The sequence below is a fragment of the Oncorhynchus nerka genome, linkage group LG10 (assembly GCF_034236695.1).
Source record: "Oncorhynchus nerka isolate Pitt River linkage group LG10, Oner_Uvic_2.0, whole genome shotgun sequence".
NCBI lineage: Eukaryota > Metazoa > Chordata > Actinopteri > Salmoniformes > Salmonidae > Oncorhynchus > Oncorhynchus nerka.
The window spans coordinates 44442478-44465024 of record NC_088405.1 but is presented as its reverse complement, the minus strand read 5'-3'; the positions used below and the strand labels follow the sequence as shown (position 1 = coordinate 44465024).

General features: G+C 42.8%; 1 protein-coding gene across 1 annotated transcript in view; it reads right to left on the bottom strand.

Moving 5' to 3' along the window:
• Positions 1-22547, bottom strand: part of LOC115135375 (fibroblast growth factor receptor 2-like) — a 121110-nt gene that overhangs the window by 17770 nt on the left and 80793 nt on the right. The window contains 1 exon segment of the mRNA XM_029670017.2: positions 11695-11765. Within this exon segment, the coding sequence (XP_029525877.2) occupies positions 11695-11765 (71 nt within the window).

Genomic DNA, 22547 nt, shown 5'->3' with positions numbered 1-22547 from the left:
CGGGACCTGACTTTTTGCGCACCAATTGCCACGCAGACACCTAGCGGGACACCTGGTAAATGTAGTCTCTTATGGTCAATCTTCCAATGATATGCCTACAAATACGTCACAATGCTGCAGAGACCTTGGGGAAACAAGAGAAAGAGTCCGTTCATTCCTGTCGCATTCACAGCCATATAAGGCGATCATGGAAAACGTAGCCTCAGAAATCCTGTGCATTTCCTGGTCGGTCATACATCTTGGTTTTGCCTGAAACATTTGTTCTAAGGGACTCACAGTGAAAATCTTTGCATTTCTGGAAACGTAAGACTGTCTTCTTTCCAAAGCTATCAATTCCAAGCATATTCGAGCATCTTTTCGTGACAAAATATTGCGCTTAAAACGGGCACGTCTTTTTATCCAAAAATGAAATACTGCCCCTATAGGACTAACAGGTTAAATATATATTTGACAATTTATCAACCGAGTGTGTAGCTTTTTCAATAACAGCGGGAGAAACAATGGCCGCTTTACGCAGTTGCGCAAAACTCACTCTGAGAGCCCCCACCTATCCACTTACGCAATGTGATCCTTCATGCTCATTTTTCAAAATAAAAGCCTGAAAACTATGACTAAAGACTGACATTTTAGGGAAGCCATAGAAAAAGGAATCTGGTTGATATCCCTTTAAATGGAGGATAGGCATGCATAGGAACACAGAGGTTTCAAAAGGCTTTCGCCTGCAATATCAGTTCTGTTATACTCAAAGACAATATTTTTACAGTTTTGGAAACTTTAGAGTGTTTCCTATCCTAATCTGACAAGTATATGCATATTCTAGTTTCTGGGGAAGTTTCAAATGGGGACGTTTTTTTTGCCAAAAACGAAAATACTGCCCCCTACACGCAAAAGGTTAAACAAATCAAAATATATGTTATATTTGAAATTCTTCAAAGTAGCCACCCTTTGCCTTAATGACAGCTTTGCACACTCTTGGCATTCTCTCAAACAGCTTCAAATTCAAAAACATTACAATACATTCACAGATTTCACATCACACTGTGCGCCCTCAAGCCCCTACTCCACCACTACCACATATCTACAATACAACATTTGAATTTGTACTTGCGTGTATAGGGCATATGTTATCGTGTTTGTGTGTATGGATGTGTCTGTGCCTATGTATGTGTTGCTTCAAAGTCCCGCTCTTCCATAAGCTGTATTTTCATCAGTTTTTTAAATCTAATTTTACTGCATGCATCAGTTACTTGATGTGGAATAGAGTTCCACGTAGACATGGCTCTATGTAGTACTGTGCTGCTCCCATAGTCTGTTCTGGACTTGGGGAATGTGAAGAGACCGCATGTCTTCTGGGGTACGCATGGATGTCCGAGCTGTGCGCCAGTAGTTCAAACAGATAGCTCGGTGAAATCAACATACCTCTCATAAATACAAGTAGTGATGAAGTAAATATCTCCTCTACTTTAAGCCAGGAGAGATTGACATGCATATTATTAATGTTAGCTCTCTGTGTGCATCCAAGCGCTAGCCGTGCTGTCCTGTTCTGAGCCAATTGCAATTTTCCTAAGTCCCTTTTTGTGGCAACTGACCACACGACTGAACAGTAGTCCGGGTGCGACAAATCTAGGGCCTGTAGGGGAAGATGAGGAGCGGCGCCATGTGAGGACGTACTTTTCTGAGCTCCTCATCAGAACATTTAAATATTTGATTAGTTTGTTCCAACACATATGGGCAGATTGTAATGTTGATCAAAATACCACTCTACAATCTGAGACTCAATTGTAAGGCTTACTGTCATGTTTTTGTCATTTTTGTCAACGATGCCAGGCACCAACCGCAAGAATCAGCCTAAGGCTAATGCTAACAGACCAGCTAGCCTAGCCAAGGACCATGAGGCTACCCCAACGGCTGAACAATGAACAGTTGAGGCGACTGGACAAGAAGCTTTTCTACAGGCATTAACTGAAATGAAGCAGAAATGAATTGACAAAATGGACGAAAAAGGCAGAGATGCAGTCGGCAGAGCTACGAAACCAGGTTAGCCAGCTGAGAGAGGAGCTGAAAACTGCCCTTCGAACTGGCTAGATCCAACCATGAGGCACTGGACATCCGCATGACCAGCCTGGAGACCGCGGCTAATGGCCACTCTGACTCAATCACCACACTGGAAAGAAATGTTCTACAGATGAAAAAGGAAATCATGGAACTTAAAGAGAAAAACTCAAATTTGGAGGCTAGATCCCGTCATTCGAATTTACGTGTGACGGGTGTGAGAGTAAGACAAGAGGATGGCAAGTGCCCTTACAGAGTTCATGGCAGAGATGCTATAACAGGCACTCGGCCTGGGCAAACCCCCACTGCTTGACAGCGCACATCGCACTTTACGAGATAGACCAGAGGATGACCAGCCACCACGAGCATTCATAAGATGCCACTACTGCCAAGAGAAAGAAAGAAGCAATCCTCCGCAAAGCAGCCGAGGTCAAACAAGTGATATTCACACTTGGAGACCAGATCCGAATCTATCCTGACTACACTCAGGCGGTTACCAAGCAGAGGACTGCCTTCAGGGAGGTGAGGGCTATGCTCAGGGGCTGTGAGGGAATCCATTATGGCCTGTGATATCCTGCGAATTTGAGGATAACAACCCCAGACGGCTTTGGAAAAGCTTCTCAGAACCAGCGCTAGATAAGGATTTCATTCTGAAGAATTTGACACGCAAGTGAAGATCAAACACACCAGTAATTCAGTTCTCTCTTTCCAACTTTGGGTGAAATTCTAGCCTAACAAACCAAGCTAGGAAGCAACAGGCTATTTAGCTATATGGGGGGGCAAGTTATACTAGCCAGTATAAGGACTGAACCGGGCAATCCAGCTGCATGGGTCGTTACTGTTGTTGATCTGTTAACGGACTGGTTACCTGTTGCTGCAAGGGACTGTAAACTCCACCTGGAGAAGATGGGTATAACATTATGTGAATTTCTCCAGTAATCAGCATTTTTGATTATGATGGCACATGTTAATGCCAGATTAGCTAGTTAGCTAACATTTACATTACAGATCGGATCTCTTTAGCTAACATTAGCTGACATCACTTGTTACTAATCTCAGCTAATTTGGACAAGAGCATTAATATTCATGATGCTTAGACCAATACTAAAGTATTATTTAGGTTATCTTGTTATTTTGTTTAGATGGCTACCTTGAAAAACATATATTGCAAGGATTTCACTAGTTTGTTTAGCTCTCATATTTTGAGGCAACCATTCGTTTACTTATAATGTTGGTTTAATGCTCCTCTTTTGCTTCTGTTTGAGCTAACCTTTTAGCTAACCCATGTCGCTAATCCATGCTACAAGCGCAACACAGCCATAGCTGTTATCTTTCCCCTCCATAGTTTGGAATTTTCCATCTAAGCTATCATTATAGATTGTGGGATCTCTACTTTCATTGGTTTAGTTCGAGTTCGTAATTCCCCTCCGTTATTACATAGCTCCGTGTAGCCGGGAGCCATGAGACATGAATTAAATGTACAAATTACATGTCATACCAAATAAATACAAGTTAACAGTATGATTATTTACCTGCATAGCCCTGCTATTTTAGCAATAAGAGCGGGTTGAACTGGGTGATTTGAAAGGGAATATTGTGTGTTGCAGCACATTACAATACACAAAAAATCTGTTTGTTATTGTTATATTTTTAAGGGAGTTTTGCTTCCTCTCCTTTTGATAGCCTGCTGACTGCGTAATTTGAGGTCATCTTAAATTAACAAACATAATTGAGTGTTACAGAACACAAAAGTAACAGGGTAACCAAACTGATATATTTACTCTCAGACTCAGATACCATAAGTTACAAAAAAATGTACATTGAAAGTTTGCATGTGATGCCATATGGCAAGGAATTCCCGGAGTCACATATTTAATGAAGCTGCCAGTTGAGGACTTGTGCGGTGTCTGTTTCTCAAACTAGACACTAATGTATGTGTCCTCTTGCTCAGTTGTGTACCGGGGCCTCCCACTCCTCTTTCTGTTCTGGTTAGGGCCAGTTTGCGCTGTTCTGTAAAGGGAGTAGTACACAGCGCTGTACGAGATCTTCAGTTTCTTGGCAATTTCTAACATGGAATAGCCTTCATTTCTCCGAACAGGAATAGACTGACGAGTTTCAGAAGAAAGGTCTTCGTTTCTGGCCATTTTGAGCCTGTAATCAAACGCAACAAATGCTGATGCTCCAGATACTCAACTAGTCTAAAGAAGGCCAGTTTTATTGCTTCTTTAAATCAGAACAACAGTTTTCAGCTGTGCTAACGTAATTGCAAAAGGGTTTTCTAATGATCAATTAGCCTTTTAAAATTATAAATTTGGATTAGCTAACGCAACGTGCCATTGGAACACAGGAGTGATGGTTGCTAATAATAATAATATGGACTTTTTTTCTTTTTTTTTCTTTATAAAACAAGAACATTTCTAAGTGACCCCAAACTTTTGAATGGCAGTGTACATTTTTCCATCAGCAGACTATGATCGATAATGTCAAAAGCCGAACTGAAGTCTAACAAAACAGCCCCCAATCTTTTTATCATCAATTTCTCTCAGCCAATCACCAGTCATTTGTGTAAGTTCTACGCTTGTTGAATGTCCTTTCCTATAAGAGTGCTGAAAGTCTGTTGTCAATTTGTTAACTGTACAATAGCATTGTATCTTGTCAAACACCATTTTTTCCAAAAGTTTTACTAAGGGTTGGTAACAGGCTGATTGATCGGCTTTTTGAGCCAGTAAAGGGGGCTTTGCTATTCTTAGGTAGCATAATTACTTTTGCTTCCCTCCAGGCCTGTAGGCACACACTTTCTAGTAGGCTTAAATTGAAAAATAGGAGTGGCAACATCGTCCGCTATCATCCTCAGTAATTTTCCATCCAAGTTGTCAGACCACGGTGGCTTGTCATTGTTGATAGACAACAATAATTATTTCACCTCTTCCACACTCACTTTACAGAATTCAAAATTACAATGCTTGTCTTTCATAATTCATAAATATATTTGGATGTGTAGTGTCAGCATTTGTTGCTGGCACGTCATGCCTATGTTTGATAATCTAGGCAATGAAAAAATTATTAAAATAGTTGGCAATATCAGTGGGTTTTGTGATAAATGAGCCATCTGATTCAATGAATGATGGAGCCGAGTGTGCCTTTTTCCCCAAAATGTAATTTAAGGTCCACCAAAGCCTTTTACTATCATTCTTTATGTCACTTAACTTTGTTTCATCGTGTAGTCTCTTCTTCTTTTTATTCAGTTTAGTCACATTTCTTAATTTGAAATATGTTTGCCAATCGGTTGTGCAGCTTGACTTATTTGCCATTCCTTTTGCCTCATCCTTCTCAACCATACAAATTTTACAATTCATCATCATTCCACAGGGATTTAACAGTTTTTACAGTAATTTTCTTAATGGGTGCATGTTTATTAGTAACTGGAATAAGCAATTTCATAAATGTGTCAATTGCAGCATCTGTTTGCTCCTCATTACACACCATGGACCAAATATTCTTTACATCAACAACATAGGAATAACTACAAACCTTCTTGTATGACCTCTTATACACTATATTAGGACCAGCCTTTGGAACTTTGGTTTTCCTAGATATGGCTACTATATTGTGATCACTACATCCGATGGATCTAGATACTGGTTTCAAGCTAATTTCTGCAACATTAGTAAGGATGTGTTACATGTTGATGATTTCATTCCTGTGCTGATTGTAACTAACCTGACTGATAACATGAACCAGGTTGCAGGCACCAGTTACAGTTTGAAGCTTTTTCTTGAGTAGGCAGCTTGATAAATGTAAATGTAAAATGTAATGAAAGCCAGTCAATATTTAACTCACCCAGAAAATATACCTCTCTGTTGATATCACATACATTTTCAAGCATTTCACACGTATTATCCAGATACTGACTGTTAGCACATGGTGGTCTATAGCAGCTTCCCACAAGAATGGGTTTTAGGTGAGGCAGATGAACCTGTAGCCATATTACTTCAACAGTATTTAACATGAGATCCTCTCTAAGCTTTACAGGAATGTGGTTCTGAATATAAACAGCAACACATCCACCATTGGCATTTCTGCCTTTTCTGTAAATGTTTTAACATTGTATTGCTACCACTGTATCATCAACAGTATTATCTAAGTGACTTTCAGAGATATGAATGTCATCAGTTACTAGCAAATCATTGATTTCATGAACCTTGTTTCTTAAGATACATATGTTAATGTGGGCGCCCGAGTGGCGCAGTGGTCTAAGGCACTACATCTCAGTGCTAGAGGCATCACTACAGACCCTGGTTTGATTCCAGGCTGTATCAAAACTGGCCGTGATTGGGAGTCCCATAGGGCGCAATTTGGGTGGATCCTATCCTCCTTATAAAACGTGTTTGTTTCAAAAAGGTATCGAAATTGTCAACAAAAGTTACACCAATTGAGCTGCAATCACGTAGCCAGTTGTGAAGAGAAAGAAAATTGAACGCTAAAAAGTTCAATGCCACGAAGCAGAGCCAGATATGATGGGTATTTTATTAGTGTCTAGTAGAGAGTCAATCAGCTCTTTACAATGTCATCAGCTGCCCTTCATAATGTAATTAAAACCCACATGGACTACAATGGAATCGATTTCCATGTCCTGTCGTAGTACATTCGGGAGTAGCTTAGTAATGTAATTTACTTGAGCTCCGGGATAGGACATTGTTTTTGCACCAGGAACGGTCCCATTTCTTACCATGGAACTGCCCAAAATCACGGCTGGTGAGAAGGATGAGGAAATCCGCCCACTCCCACGCTTCACAGGATTCGGATATCCCCAGTGCTGGGAACCCCCAGTGATGAAGGTGCAGCAAAATCAGGCTCCAAGACGGCAAAACTATTTGTTGTTTGTATCCGCTCCAGGCCTCTCGTTGGGAGTGTAGACTGCTTTGCGGTTGGCTACTGTCTTCAGCTTCCACGGCTCGTGACATGCGACCATCGTTGATTGCCATGCTCCTCTTGGTGTGCTCCTTTGGGATATCAGATGGGGATCTCCGGGCAACAACGGCCAGTCAGATAACGACAAACGACAAGGCGGAGATGCATCTAACAAGCGCGAACGTTGTCCAGCCACCGGTGTAGAAGAGGTTAACATTCCACTCTGTGCTTTCCCCAGTTTCTTACGTAGGCTGGCGATCTGAGTAATCAAGGAAGCCACCTCAAGCCTATAATCCTCGGCAAGCAAACAATTGCCGCATTGGAACTCGGAGTGATCCGGTTTGTACCGAAACAAAGCGAAGTAGATACAGCTCCTACAGTGCTGGAACCGTTAATTTATTTCTCCAGACAAAAGGTCTCCATTGCAAAACTCATCCGGGACTAACTTTGTTAGCTTAATGGCTAGCAGCTCTGTCAAACAGGCTATTGAGTGGGATTCCGGGACAAGAAATAGCAGGACGAGCTGTTAAAAGCAAACAGCATCGTGGAATCCATGCAAAAACAAGTTCTTTATTTATATTGAACAAATATTGGTTAACAAATTGAGTGTTTCCAGCATACAGTGTTCAGCTGCGCACATTGATGATTTCACTGTGTGATGACGTGGTCAAGCAAGCTGTCATGTGCCTTTTACTGAGGAGTGGCTTCCGTCTGGCCACTCTACCATAAAGGCCTGATTGGTGGAGTGCTGCAGAGATGGTTGTCCTTCTGGAAGATTCTCCCATCTCGACAGAGAAACTCTGGAGCTCAGTCAGGATGACCATAGCGTTCTTGGTCACCTCCCTGACCAAGGCCCCTGTGTGCTTGGGGACCTTCAATGCTGCATAAATGTTTTGGTACCCTTCACCAGATCTGTGCCTTGACACAATCCTGTCTCCGAGCTCTACTGACAATTCCTTTGACGTCATGGCTTGGTTTTTGCTCTAACATGCAATTTCGAGTCTCATAGCAAAGGGTCTGAATACTCATGTAAATAAGGTATTTCTGTTTTAAAATTTTAATACATTTGCAAACACTTCTAAAAAATTGTTTTTGTTTTGCCATTATGGGGTATTGTGTGTAGATTGATGAGGAAAAAATGTAATTTAATACATTTTAGAAAAATATGGAAAAAGGGAATGGGTCTGAATACTTTCCGAATGCACTGTATATAGTCTGGTCAGTGTGCAGAGAGTCAGTGCAAGATATGGCCAATGCAGGTAGTCCGGGTAACCATTTAATTAACTATTTAGCAGTGTTATGGCTTGGAGGAAGAAGCTGTCTCGGAGCCTGATGGTCCGAGAAGTGATGCTCTGGTACCGCTTGCCGGACGGTAGCAGAGTAAACAATCTATGGCTTGGTTGGCTGGTGCAATTTTTTGGGCCTTCCTCTGACATCGCCTGATATAGAGGTCCTGGGTGGCAGGGTGCTCGCCACAGAGATGTACTGGGACGTCCGCACAACCCTCTGTTGCCCTCTGCGGTCGAGAGCGGTTCATTTGTCATACCAAGCTGTGATGCAGCCAGTCAAGATGCTCTCAATGGTGCAGCTGTAGAACGTTTTGAGAATCGGGAGGGCCCATACCAAACGTTTTCAGCCTCTTGAGGGGTAAGACGCGCTGTCGTGCCCTCTTCACGACTGTGCGGGTGTGTGTGGAGCATGTGATGTAGATGCCAAGGAACTTGAAGCTCTTGACCCGCTCCACTACAGCCCTATCGATGTGGATGGGGACGTGCTTTCCCCTCTTTTTCTTGTAGTTCACGATTAGCTCCTTGGTCTTACTGACGTTGAGGTAGAGACTGTTGTCCTGGCACCACACTGCCAAGTCTCTTCCCTGTATGCTGTCTCATCGCCGTCGGTGATCAGGCCCACCACTTTCGTGTCGTCAGCAAACTTGATGATGGTGTTGGAGTCGTGCATGGCCTCGCAGTCATGGTTGAACAGGGAGTACAGGGGAGGACTAAAGGTGTCAGCATGCTTGCATACTCCCTTAAAATACCATTGGTCGAACAACAAGAAAAACGCGGCATTAGTACGTTTTGTCCATTTTGAGATGCCGTAGCCAATATACACTTCCTCAAAATAGTCCGAATTAATCTAAGATCATTAATTTTGAAAATTTTCCAGAGGTGATCTTAGTTGCGCAATTTTACATTTAAATAAGATGTTTGGTGCAGTATTTCTCAATGAAAAAATGTGCATGAAAACAAGTTGTCTCTTGTTGAATGACAACAAAGACGTTATTGAAAAATATCTACTGTTGACCAATTACCAACGAAGGGGCTTAGACTTTGGCTCCGGGCTTTGGCTTGCCACCAATAAAAAGATGTGTGACCAAACAGCCGAAAAAATTCCTCACCGAAGTCCAAGACAAACAAAATGTTGTCATAATATATGCACAAACTCTTCTGAACTGTTTCGGCTGGGAAACATGCGGACGCCTTAAGCACACACCCCTGAGGGGATCCCGTGTTGATGGTCACCGTGGCAGAGGTGTTGTTACCTACCCTCACCAACTGGGGCAGCACATCAGGAAGTCCAGGATCCAGTTGCAGAGAGAGGTTTTGGTGATGAGCGTGGATGAGCTGTAGCAGGGTGTAGCTATCAATGCCCTCTTTCTGACCTCCCTCCGGTAGCCCGCACCACCCCGCGGCACCGACCCGCTCCTACAGCTGGTGGGTAGTGCCATGCTGGCATCAAAGATGCCCTTTGTCCCAATACTGGACAGTCACAATGTCACACTGGCCCCCATTGTCCAGTCACTAGTCAGTGACACACCAAAACAAACAGTGAACTGGACCACCCACTCAGAGATAACAAGGCTAACAGTATAGATTACTATTTATGTAATGGATGACTGTGTTAATAGCTAGCTCACTTCTACTGTACATTGTCACTGTACTGTACAGTGTCCGGTCATTATTACAACACTCATTTAAAGCATCAATAATACCCTGATATTGACATTCATCAATAGCATGCTGTATCTACATACAGTGATACACAAGATCAATGTTTCCCCTAAATTCATTTAACAGCGGGAAAGATCCTAGGGGAAATATTCAATGGAAGTGTTGTCTGTTTTCAGTGTATGGCATATCTCAACAAAACAATCTATGAATCATCATGGCAGTGTGTGTGTTTGGAGCAACAAAGAGTGTATTATAGCATACGCAAGGAAATGTGGCACACACACACACACATACATACACAGAGCTACAAGCCTACGTTAATGACCCAAAGAGGACATGACATGACACAGACACACCTTTCTTTTATTTAGTCCTGCGGGTATTTCTCCATCCATCTGTTAACATAACTGGCCCTGAATTTATTCTCTCCTATCTCCCACCATATATTTCCGTTTGTTTACATACTCCTCTGCTCCATTCAATGGCACTTTGTATCCATCGCTCACCTCTCATCATTCCATTGGCCCATGTAGGTATACACACAAGCTCTCTGTCTCTCTCACACACACACTAAGGTAGCATACAACAGGGGAATGGGGGGTGAGACTGGTCTGCTAACTAGCCTAAATACATTAAGCTTATGCAGAATAGCATACTTCTGTGGCTCAAATTAGTGCACACTGTTAGGTGGTTGGGCATTTCACTCTAACATTTTCCTTGACAAACAACAATATGTATATGAATTGTAAAAAGGAGATCAAAACACATACATCAGACCATGGGGGTATGCGGGTATTACTTAATCCAAAAGAGACATCATATACTCATTTAATCTGATGTCATGCTATGGATCAGTTTTTGCCTAAAGTGTGATTCAGATGGGGGACTTGGCTACTCTTTTGTTCTTCTGTTTCCTTTTTTAGAGCAAGTAGTCCTTGAAAGAGATGAGGAAAGGAGGAAAGACGGGTCTGCTGCCATTCACTTTCGAGATGAATGAAAATAAAAACAGAGAGGGGAAAATAGGGATTATTTTGTTAATGGAAAAGGCCCCTGAAAAAGATGAGCAACATGTTCAAAGAATGAAGACTCAAGACTGAGAGACGAGTGTGTGCAGAATGGGTAGAAGGTGAGAGAGGAGGCCTAATTTGAAGGTTGGGGGCGACGTGGTATTGTTGCATTCAGTTATGTGTGAAAGACTTGAAGGAGGTCTACGGGAGACTTCCGAGCAGGGCAGGGCAGGGGGTGGGCTCTGGCCCCTTCCAGAGGCTTTGAAGACAGGCAGATTAGTAACACAGCATTGGCTGCAAGTCTAGCGTGAAACTTTCACTTTTGCCACAGACCGGCCGGTACACAACCCACCCCCCCAAAAAATACTACCCCGCACCCACTAACTCCACCACAATCAAAACACCTCACTGACCTCCTGTACCCGAGCCCCCACCACCATCCCACCCTCTTACTCCCTCGGGTCTTGCTGCAAAACAATTTGCATCACAGAGCTACAGCCAGTATAGGCCAGGGTTGTGTTAATTAGGGCACACAATGACAAATGTTTTAAAGTGTTTTGCAACTGAAAACGAATATAAAAGTTTTTTATTGTACAGGTCTAGCTAGTCCCTCCCTGTTTTAATTGTTTTTCTTGCCTAATGAACACAGTCTAGGCTGAGTTCCTGCTTTTAATAAATTTATGTTAACCCAATGTGGAATAGACGTTGAATTGACGTCTGTGCCCAGTGGACTGCATGGGTGTGAGAGAGTAAAAACAAGTTACAGTACTTACACATCGCTCTGGTGAGTGTACACACGGTCGAAGAGAGCCTCAGGAGCCATCCACTTCACCGGGAGACGACCCTGAGGACAAACCCACACAGGTCAGAGGTCAATAGGTCACAGGGTTGAAAAAGTTAGATATCCATGCGCAAAATAGACATCCTCTGGGGTATTTTATGACCAATATTTATTCGCCAATCATGCAGTTCTTCCAGGTTCCTGGTATTCCCAGGAATATCATTAGATCTGGGAATTTAATTTTTATTTAGGATCCCCATTAGCTGACGCTATAACGTCAGCTTATCTTCCTGGGGTTCAACACAGAACTATAAAGACATTAGAAACAATTACCTTTTACCTTAAGACATTACAAACACTTAACAAGTAGACATTAGAGAGCATTAAAATACCTTAGAGGTAATACATCTAACATTCAGTGGGATTAGTATCTGTCCAGTCATGTGGTCGATCGCAGTAGATGTTCTTTAATAGTTTTCTTGAAGTTGGATTTACTTTTTGCCTGAGAAATGTGACTTTGTAAAGAATTCCATTCGGTGATGGCTCTGAATATTACTCTAGATTTGAGATTTGTCCTTGGTCTGGGGGGTATAAGGTTAACTTGCCCGTCTGGTTTGGTGGTGGTTATGTTCGTTACTTGTATACAGTAGTTGGGCAGAAAAAAACGTTGGTTTCTTGAATATTACTACCCCCCAGACCAAGGACAAATGCATTCGGTAGACATTCATACGGTTAGCGCAATGAAGAGCTAATCAGGCAGCACTGTTTTGAACTAGTTTGTTTTGCAGCAGATGACCATATGACTGGACAGTACTCTAGGTGTGATAGAACCAAAGCTAGAATTCCCTGATCAAGAGTGCTGGATGTTACATACTCAGAACATTTTCTTGTTATAGCAATGCCCCTACCTATTTCGATTACAAGGTTAACTATATGTTCAAACCAGGATAAAGCTGCGTCCAATGTGACACCAAGTAGTTTGGTCTTATGACCTGTTTCCACAGGCTACCCATCCATCGACAAGTTTAATTGAGGGTCACCAGCAAGCATTTATCTTGTACCAAATAAAACACATTTTGTTTTAGAAATAGTCAACACCAATTTGTTAACGTTAACCCACTCAGACACTGTCCTTAGTTCTTTGTTCAGTACATTTGTGAACTCATAATATGCTGATGCAGCACTATACATTGTAGAGTCATCAGGATACATAACCACTCTTGCTTTATTCATTACTGAGGGTACAGTAAATCATTAGTAAAGAAGTGGGTCTAGGCAGCTAACTTGAGGAACACCACAGTGTAAATCTTTACTGTTTTAAAAGCTACCACTAAATAATACTTTTTGCCTTCTCCTGGATAGATAGCTTACCATCCAGAATAGAGCAGCATAACATTTGAGTTTACCTAGCAAAAGTTCATGATCCATTACATCAAAAGCAGCACTAAAGTCTAACAACACTGCACCCACAAACTTCCTGTCATCCATACTTTTTAGCAAATCTGTCAGAGCCCTCCCACTCACTGCAGCGCTAGATAGAACTTTGTAGAATAACACCCATCTACGAAAAATATAACAGCGAAAATACTCAATTCTATGTGATCAATTTGGGTCGCGGGTTCACAATTTGACCTTTTCTGAGATTTCTGCCAAGCAAGGACGAAAGGATCCGACCTAATCCCACATCCCAGTCCCACTTTTACCTTGCAACCCCGTTGGACATAATTTCACCTGCCAATCAAGTGTCCATCTTCCCCCTCTGACTGTAGGCTACATCCCTTGTTGCATGTTGCCAGATCATTACGGCAAAATATATCGACTAAAATGAGAGGGACAGACTAGTGAGTGCGCAACATAACATACATTTTCCTCGTGAGTTGGGAGTATTGAAATAGATTTTCCATATGTGTCATTATTCTTTTTTTTTTTTTTTACATAATTTCACCTGCCAATCAAATAGGATACCACATATGGGCTAAAATGATCCTGTTTAATGTAACAAATGTTTCATTAGATTGTAACTGCCACGTGTGCTCCCTCTCCGGCCTCTAGGTACCAGGCAGCTCGTTATGGCGTACACCTCTTGCCATCCTTACGCGCACCTGCGCATCAGCGGGGGTGACCGGTCTGCTCCTGATCCCCGGGATCGTCCCTTGGGTTGGCGTCCTGCGTCTGGAGCTGACAGCGCTGGGGAGGGGGTACCGTCAGATATGTTCTCTCTCTGGCGCTCTAGGTCGCCATGCTCCTGCGTCTCAGCCGGATTGGCTGCGCTCCTTTTCCCTGGGATCGTCATTTTTGTCGGCGTCCTGCAGCTGGAGCCACGCGTCAGGGAAGGAGGTGCAGTCACGTGTGCTCCCTCTCTGGCCTCTAGGTCACCAGGCTGCTCGTTATGGCGCACACCTGTTAACATCGTTACGCGCACCTGCGCGTCGTCAGACTCACCTGCCCTTTGGTTCCTTCCCCAGGTGTCATTGTTTCTGTTTCATGTCTATGCATTGTTCGAGGTTCTTGGTTTGTATTATGTTCATTTTATTAAAACACTCACTCCCTGAACTTGCTTCCTGGCTCTCAGCGCACATCGCTACAATAACTTTCCTACAGTAGTCAACTGCCAGTGAACATATCCTTGTAAATATATTTCTGCTGCTGATATCATCAGCCTAGGTACTGATGCATGCATCTATCGAAATGGTAACTGTTGTAAATACTTCCCAAAGTTGGCTGGATGTCCTTTGGGAAGTAGACCATTCTCGATACCGGTCCATCTGGCACCTCCTAAAATGTACCAGACCCGGCTCAAAGGAACTTAAATATTTTGTCTTGCCCATTCAATACATGTCTCACTTGTCTCTAGACAACAACACAAATCCTTTCACCTCTCATCTCCTCCATCTACATTGCAGTGGATTTAACAAGTGAAATCAATAAAGGATCATAGCTTTCACCTGGATTCCCCTGGTCAGTCTGTTATGGAAAGAGCAGGTGTTCTTAATGTTTTGTGCACTCAGTGTATAATCCATGTATTGAGATTTTTACATCCTCAAAAAAGTCTCTGATATTGCTAATACATAAATGGTATGACTACACATTTAATGAATCTTATTCTTTAAACTGCATTTATTCTTACTGTATGAGCAATCAACAGACCTTTCTTTGGTTCAGAGTATTTGATTGGACGAGCATGAACCAGCAGATACTCAGTCAGTGTGTGTGTGGGGGGGCTGAGATTACTAACCCAAAGGTGTATTTCTGTCACTCCTCATAGGCCCTTGGGAGAAGGGTGAACAATCAGTTTGTCATACCGCAGGTAGGCTATGTCCCCACATTCTCCCGCAGCATTCATAGCTGGCATGAGTTATTCTCTTCTTTGGTGGACTGCCTCAGAGAAATCCTCATTGATGAAGATGCTAGACCCTTTAAGGGTTTTCGCTCTTTCAAGAACCTCAAGCTTGTCCTTGAACCTGAAGGACTTCACTACAATCGTGCTTCATTCTATAGACAGAGGACTCCTGATATCTCCAGGAGTGATATGTATATATTTTTGTTTCTTTTTCTGTTGTGGTCTAGTTTTTGCTAGCTAGTAGTCTTTTTGCTAGCGAGGGCCATCTACTTTAAGTGCTGCCTGTCTTCCCAGTGGCCTACTTGGTGTGTGAACTGCTGACTGATCATCATTTTCAGATAGTTGTTGACACATCAACCAGGATCAAGGGGCAGGAACTGTGTGACTTTCTTTGGTAATCAGTGGCTGTATAGGTGGGGGAGTGGTTTCACTTCTCCTAGGCAATCAGTGTTAGCGCTTCAGTCGCCCCTGGTTTCTCAGTCGCAGCAGTAAGCGGCGGTCAGGTCAGTTTTGTCACAAAACAAAGACAGTCGGCAAAACAAAAACAGTTCTGCCGAGTTGTTCGAGGAAGCCACACAACTCTCACTTGACTATCTTACCTAGATTTTCTAATGTTTGCTCTTTTGTAGCTTTGTCAACTATGTGTGTGTTTTCTATACCTGTTTGCACCTCTCTCGGCAGGCTTTACAGACACTCCCCACCCCCTGGCTGCAACCCTTCTAATTTAGTGTACCCTGCGTGCACAACCCATGTGGAATTCCAGGTCTCTGTTAGCATTTGGAACAGCCAATTTGCAGTCAAGAACGCAGAGTTCATCTCAGCCTAAACTTTTCTAGAGGCTGCTGGACCTACTAATCTCACTGCAACCCCCCCCCCACCCCTTCCAGGACTCTGATCACTACTTAGTTTCCTGTTCTAGCTCCCTTTCCACCAACCCTAACCACTCAGCTCCTACCCAGATGGTCATGTGCCGTCACAATCTTTGCTCTCTCTCTCCCACTACACTCTCCTCTTCTATCCTATCATCGCTCCCTTCTGCTAAATCCTTCTCCCTCTTGTCTCCTGATTCTGCCACTTCGACCCTACTCTCCTCCATTCCCGCATCCTATGACTCGCCCTGTCCCCTTTCCGCTCGGCCGTCCCCTCCTACTCAGTGGCTGAGTGACTCATTGCAAGCTTACAGAACAGGGCTACGGGCAGCTGAGCGAAAATTAAACTTCCGGAGGACCTATCATCCTTTCACTCCCTCCTTTCTACTCATTCACTAAGCCTATTGAGTCCACTAGTCTCAAACACACAGAACTACCCGACGTCTTGTCCTCTTTCTCCCCTCTCTCTCCAGATGACATCCTGCAACTAGTGAGGTCTAGCCACCCAGCCCCATCCCCTCCTCCCTTCTCCAGACCATCTCTGGAGACCTTCTCCCATTCCTCCCTTCCCTCATCAACTCATCCCTGACCACCGGCTGCATCCCCTCTGGCCCGAGTTTCTCCCCTTTTCAAGAAACCAACACTTGACTCATCTCACATCTTTTCTTTCCAAAACACTTGAGCGTGCTGTCTCTGATCAACTTTCTCGTTATCGCTCTCAGAACGATCTTCTTGACCCTAACCAGTCAGGCTTAAAGACTGGTCACTCAACCGAGACTGCTCTTCTCTGTGTCATGGAGGCTCTCCGCATGGCTAAAGCTGACTCTCTCCTCTGTTCTCATCCTCCTAGAGCTAACCGCTAGATCTAACAATCAGATCATTTTCTCCACCCTCTCAGTGGTGGAGAAGTCTATGCACACTCTTGGATTGCACCCTACCTGGCAGGCCGCACCTACCAGGTGACGTGAGGAGGATCTGTGTTTACACCACGTACTCTCACTACTGGTGTCCCCCAGGGCTCGGTTCTAGGGCCTCTCCTCTTCTGTCTATTCACCAAGTCACTCGGCTCCATCATATCCTCACATGGTCTCTCCTATCTCTGCTATGACCCCCCTCCCTCTCCCCCAGATATCTCAACTTGGATTCTGGCCCACCACCTCAAGCTCAACAAGACGGAACTGCTCTTTCTCCTGGTGAAGGCCTGTCCGCTCAAAGACCTCTTCATCACGGCTGACAACTCCAGTGTTGCCCTCCCAAAGTGCAAAGAACCTTAGCGTGACCCAGGACAAAACCCTGTCGTTCTCTACAAACATCAAAGCAGTGACTCGCTCCTGCAGGTTCATGCTCTACATCCGTAGAGTGCGGCCCTACCTCACACAGGACGCGGAGCAGGTCCTAATACAGGCACTTGTCCCCTCCCGTCTGGACATCTGCAACTTGCTGTTGGCTGGGCTCCCTGCTTGTGCCATCAAACCCCTGCAACTTATTTTCAACCATCCCAAGTCCTCTCATGTCACCCCGCTCCTCCGCACACTCCACTGGTTTCCAGTCGAAGCTCGCATCCACTACAAGGCCATGGCGCTTACCTACGGAACAGCAAGAGGAACTGCCCATCCCTACCTTCAGGCGATGGTCAAACCCAACTCAAGCACTCAGTTCTGCCACCTCAGCTCTCTTGGCCCTCCAAAGCTCTACTGTCCTGGCAGCCCAATGGTGGAACCAGCTTTCCCCTGAAGCTAGGACAGCAGAGTCCCAGCCCATCTTCCGAAAAATTCTGAAACGCTACCTCTTCAAACAGTATTTTAAATAATCCTCCTCCTCACCTCGCAAGTTATGAACTTTGTCTCTGATTCTGGCCATATTTCACTTTGACTTTCCTGGATACCATCTATTACAATATTATTTAGCCTTGATTGACCCGCCAGGTAATCAGCTTTCCCAGATAGGGTTAGGAGGCCCTCATAGATGGTGATGATATACGTCCTCATAGAGGAACCGTCATGATGATTAACATTATATCTGCCCCTAAGTTTTTAATACACCTTCTGAAATAAGTCTCTTTTCTCCTAGACTACATCCTCACCATCACCCACTGTCTATGGCCCATGCTGTTGTGGGTGGTTGTTTTCATCAAGGCTAGGTTCTCTGCATTATAGTATGTGTAATGAAAAAGCAGCAGGCTGTGCTATGCTCTACAGTGGGAATGGGATGAATGCTACTGGGGGTCTACTATGAAGATGACAAGCACTCTGCTCTCCATCTCTTTCAGTATCTGTCTCTCTCTCTCTCTCTCTCTCTCTCTCGGGCTGTTTGGACAAGTGGCTATGGAAGTGAAGGAACAAGAGAGGCACAGAGCCACTCTATAAGCACTGCATTTACTGATGGTCTGGGAACCTCCAATCTCTGCCAAGACTGAGAAGGGAGGGAGGGAAGTGTTAACTCGAAATGACACAACTGGGTTCCAGTTTAACAACGTTTACTTTGGTGTTGCACGGTACACCGACCCTTCGGTACTTATTAAATACTAGAACACGAATAACGGTTCGGAACTAGACGTTCTGTTACTTTCGGTACTTCAGTCAAATCTGTCTAGTAATTTGTCTGAATCTTAAGGGGGCCGTAGTAAGCCAGCCATGCTTGCACTTGCAGCTGACAGTGCAAGCCACTTTTGAGGAGCAAGCGAGAAGAGAGAGAATGGAGACAACATGGCTTCTTCTAAAGAAGATATCATACCTCCATGCCCGCAGCTTGTTGACAAAACTGTCTCCAGAAGCGAGCTATGGGAATAATTTGCTTACAGACCAGATGAGGGCCAGCCCACTGAAACAACTGAGCAAAAGTTGTTACAAAGCAGTGCAGTGCAAGGGAGGTTTAGTTCTAAAACAATGTATAAAAAGTTGTTGTTGTTTTTTTACACGACATTCGCATTGTAACATTCTACTAGCAACTACATTTTAATTATTTGTAAGTGTCAATGACATGAATATATGAATACAAAAATATTTAACACCATGCATTTACAAAAATGTCTAAACTTGTTTTAGCTTTGTCATTATGGGGTATTGGGTGTAGATTGAGGGGGAAAAAACGATTTAATCCATTTTAGAATAAGGCTGTAACGTAACAAAATGTGGAAAAAGTCAAGGTCTGAATAGTTTCCAAATGCACTATATATAATAAATGCGCTTAGTCCAATTTGTCATACCCCATCAGAACCCTAAAAATATGCTTGTTCTACTCAATTGTTTCTAAACAATGTAATTTTAAACAGATACCGTTTAACCTCTGAATATGGATAACATTTCAATTTTGTATCCATAGCTCACCGATTTTTTAAATTGTTTTTTTTGTTGTTTTTCTTTTTTTTGTTGAGTGGTTACATTTCTCCACCTCCAATTCCTCAGCTTTTGAACAAAACAGCGGTTCCGTTCTAAATCTTCATCATGCTTCATATTTCGTGGGACTTGCGATGCAAAAGTCGCTCCCGGGTTTAACTCGTCATCATACCTCTGACTTTGTATTATTTAGCACGCAACTCTTACACTGTTTAAGCTAGAAATGCTGTTGCAACTTTAAGGTACAGTGGGGCAAAAAAGTATTTAGTCAGCCACCAATTGTGCAAGTTCTCCAACTTAAAAAGATGAGAGAGGCCTGTAATTTTCATCATGAGTACACGTCAACTATGACAGACAAAATGAGAAGAAAAAAAATCCAGAAAATCACATTGTAGGATTTGTAATGAATTTATTTGCAAATTATGGTGGAAAATAAGTATTTGGTCAATAACAAAAGTTTATCTCAATACTTTGTTGTATACCCTTTGTTGGCAATGACAGAGGTCAAACGTTTTCTGTAAGTCTTCACAAGGTTTTCACACACTGTTGCTGGTATTTTGGCCCATTCCTCCATGCAGATCTCCTCTAGAGCAGTGATGTTTTGGGGCTGTTGCTGGGCAACACAGACCTTCAACTCCCTCCAAAGATTTTCTATGGGGTTGAGATCTGGAGACTGGCTAGGCCACTCCAGGACCTTGAAATGCTTCTTACGAAGCCACTCCTTTGTTGCCCGAGCGGTGTGTTTGGGATCATTGTCATGCTGAAAGACCCAGCCACGTTTCATCTTCAATGCCCTTGCTGATGGAAGGAGGTTTTCACTCAAAATCTCATGATACATGGCCCCATTCATTCTTTCCTTTACATGGATCAGTCGTCCTGGTCCCTTTGCAGAAAAAGAGCCCCAAAGCATGATGTTTCCACCCCCATGCTTCACAGTAGGTATGGTGTTCTTTGGATGCAACTCAGCATTCTTTGTCCTCCAAACACGACGAGTTGAGTTTTTACCAAAAAGTTATATTTTGGTTTCATCTGACCATATGACATTCTCCCAATCTTCTTCAGGATCATCCAAATGCTCTCTAGCAAACTTCAGACAGGCCTGGACATGTACTGGCTTAAGCAGGGGGACACGTCTGGCACTGCAGGATTTGAGTCCCTGGCGGCGTAGTGTGTTACTGATGGTAGGCTTTGTTACTTTGGTCCCAGCTCTCTGCAGGTCATTCACTAGGTCCCCCCGTGTGGTTCTGGGATTTTTGCTCACCGTTCTTGTGATCATTTTGACCCCACGGGGTGAGATCTTGCGTGGAGCCCCAGATCGGGGGAGATTATCAGTGGTCTTGTATGTCTTCCATTTCCTAATAATTGCTCCCACAGTTGATTTCTTCAAACCAAGCTGCTTACCTATTGCAGATTCAGTCTTCCCAGCCTGGTGCAAGTCTACAATTTTGTTTCTGGTGTCCTTTGACAGCTCTTTGGTCTTGGCCATAGTGGAGTTTGGAGTGTGACTGTTTGAGGTTGTGGACAGGTGTCTTTTATACTGATAACAAGTTCAAACAGGTGCCATTAATACAGGTAACGAGTGGAGGACAGAGGAGCCTCTTAAAGAAGAAGTTACAGGAAATCTTGCTTGTTTGTAGGTGACCAAATACTTATTTTCCACCATAATTTGCTAATAAATTCATTAAAAAATCCTACAATGTGATTTTCTGTATTTTTTCCCCTCATTTTGTCTGTCATAGTTGAAGTGTACCTATGATGAAAATTACAGGCCTCTCATCTTTTTAAGTGGGAGAACTTGCACAATTGGTGGCTGACTAAATACTTTTTTGCCCCACTGTATGTAGACTAGCCATGACCAGAGTGATTACATAACTTTTTTATATAATGTATACATTTTAATTTATATGTCTAAGCCAGGGTAGTTTAGCTATTAGATTTTAAATTGTAAGACCCCTTGAAGTATAAAAATATATATTGTATGGAGAAAATAAATTGGCCTTACTGCTATTAGCCCAAACAAACATATTGAATAACAAATTCACTGAGATTTAAGAAAGATCAGGAAACACATTTGTAGGTATTTAACCCCTTTTTTAACAAATATCTTAATTTGATAGTTACAGCTGTTTTAGCAACCACAACATTTTCTGTAACTTTCAATAAACAGCTGAAATTTTGAACACTTCCAACGTGTTGTCTAACTTGTTGGAGAGGGTGCGACACTTTCATCTCCTTCTCCGCTATTCAAATCTGTTCACGCAACAAAAATATCCCCTACGGATCTCATGAAACAGCAGTTTCAGTAACTGCATTAACACATTTTTCCCCCATCCGTTTCCAAACAACTATCGTTTTGACCACTCGCCCCGAACAAGTCAGACAAAAACAGTGTATAAAATCTTTCTCTGCTTTTCAAAACTGAAAAAATATTAGGAATAGCTTCGACCAATCAATAGATAATGCTGTTTTAGTAACACACCAACTGATCTCTTTCTAGATGCAGTGCGTCATGTCAGAAGCTAGCAGATTCATTATTTACCAACAACAGCTGCTAATTCCAATAAAATGACATCAGGTTTTGAAGTTCACTTTCCTTGCTTTGTTTAAGAACACTATCATGAATCTAGCAAATACGTTTTGTGGGTTAGATTTAGGGTCATGCAAAAGAATTGATTGTTAATTAACATAAACACGCACGCATTAGGAACATCTACATTTTAAAAAGTATAAAATCCATTTATTTTAGGCAGGTCTAAAGAAACATGATATGAAGAAAATGTATTTCAGAAGAACAGTATGCGTTGGCCTACTGTATGTTATCTGACTATGTGCCATGGCATAAGCTGTTGGCTTGGTCATTTAGCAGACAAGATATGCTTAAGTCCAATGCCATTATTTTACATTATATGATTTTATAGTAAGAAGAATATAATTGAACTTGAAGCTGAATAAAATAGAAAGGATGTTTTTTACATTCTGGAGCGAGTGGGCATATGAAGTGGCTATGTTGAGTGTAAAAGTGATCATTTGAAACAGGTCCTATACGCTAGATTTAAAGTTATTTGGCAACTTTGGTTGCGAATGACACAAACCTTAATGTCTTTTAGAAATCAAAACACATATGGGCTGCATGATGCGACTATAGACTATCAATGATTTGAGAAAGTCGCAAAAAGTTGTGCACACGCTTGTTTTCTCATCAAGTGTTATATATTTTCCGCAACAGACTTCTGTTTCGATTTAGAATGGCCCATTATCAAATGGGCAGGGGGTAAAGCCATGTCATCCGTGTGTACTCAAA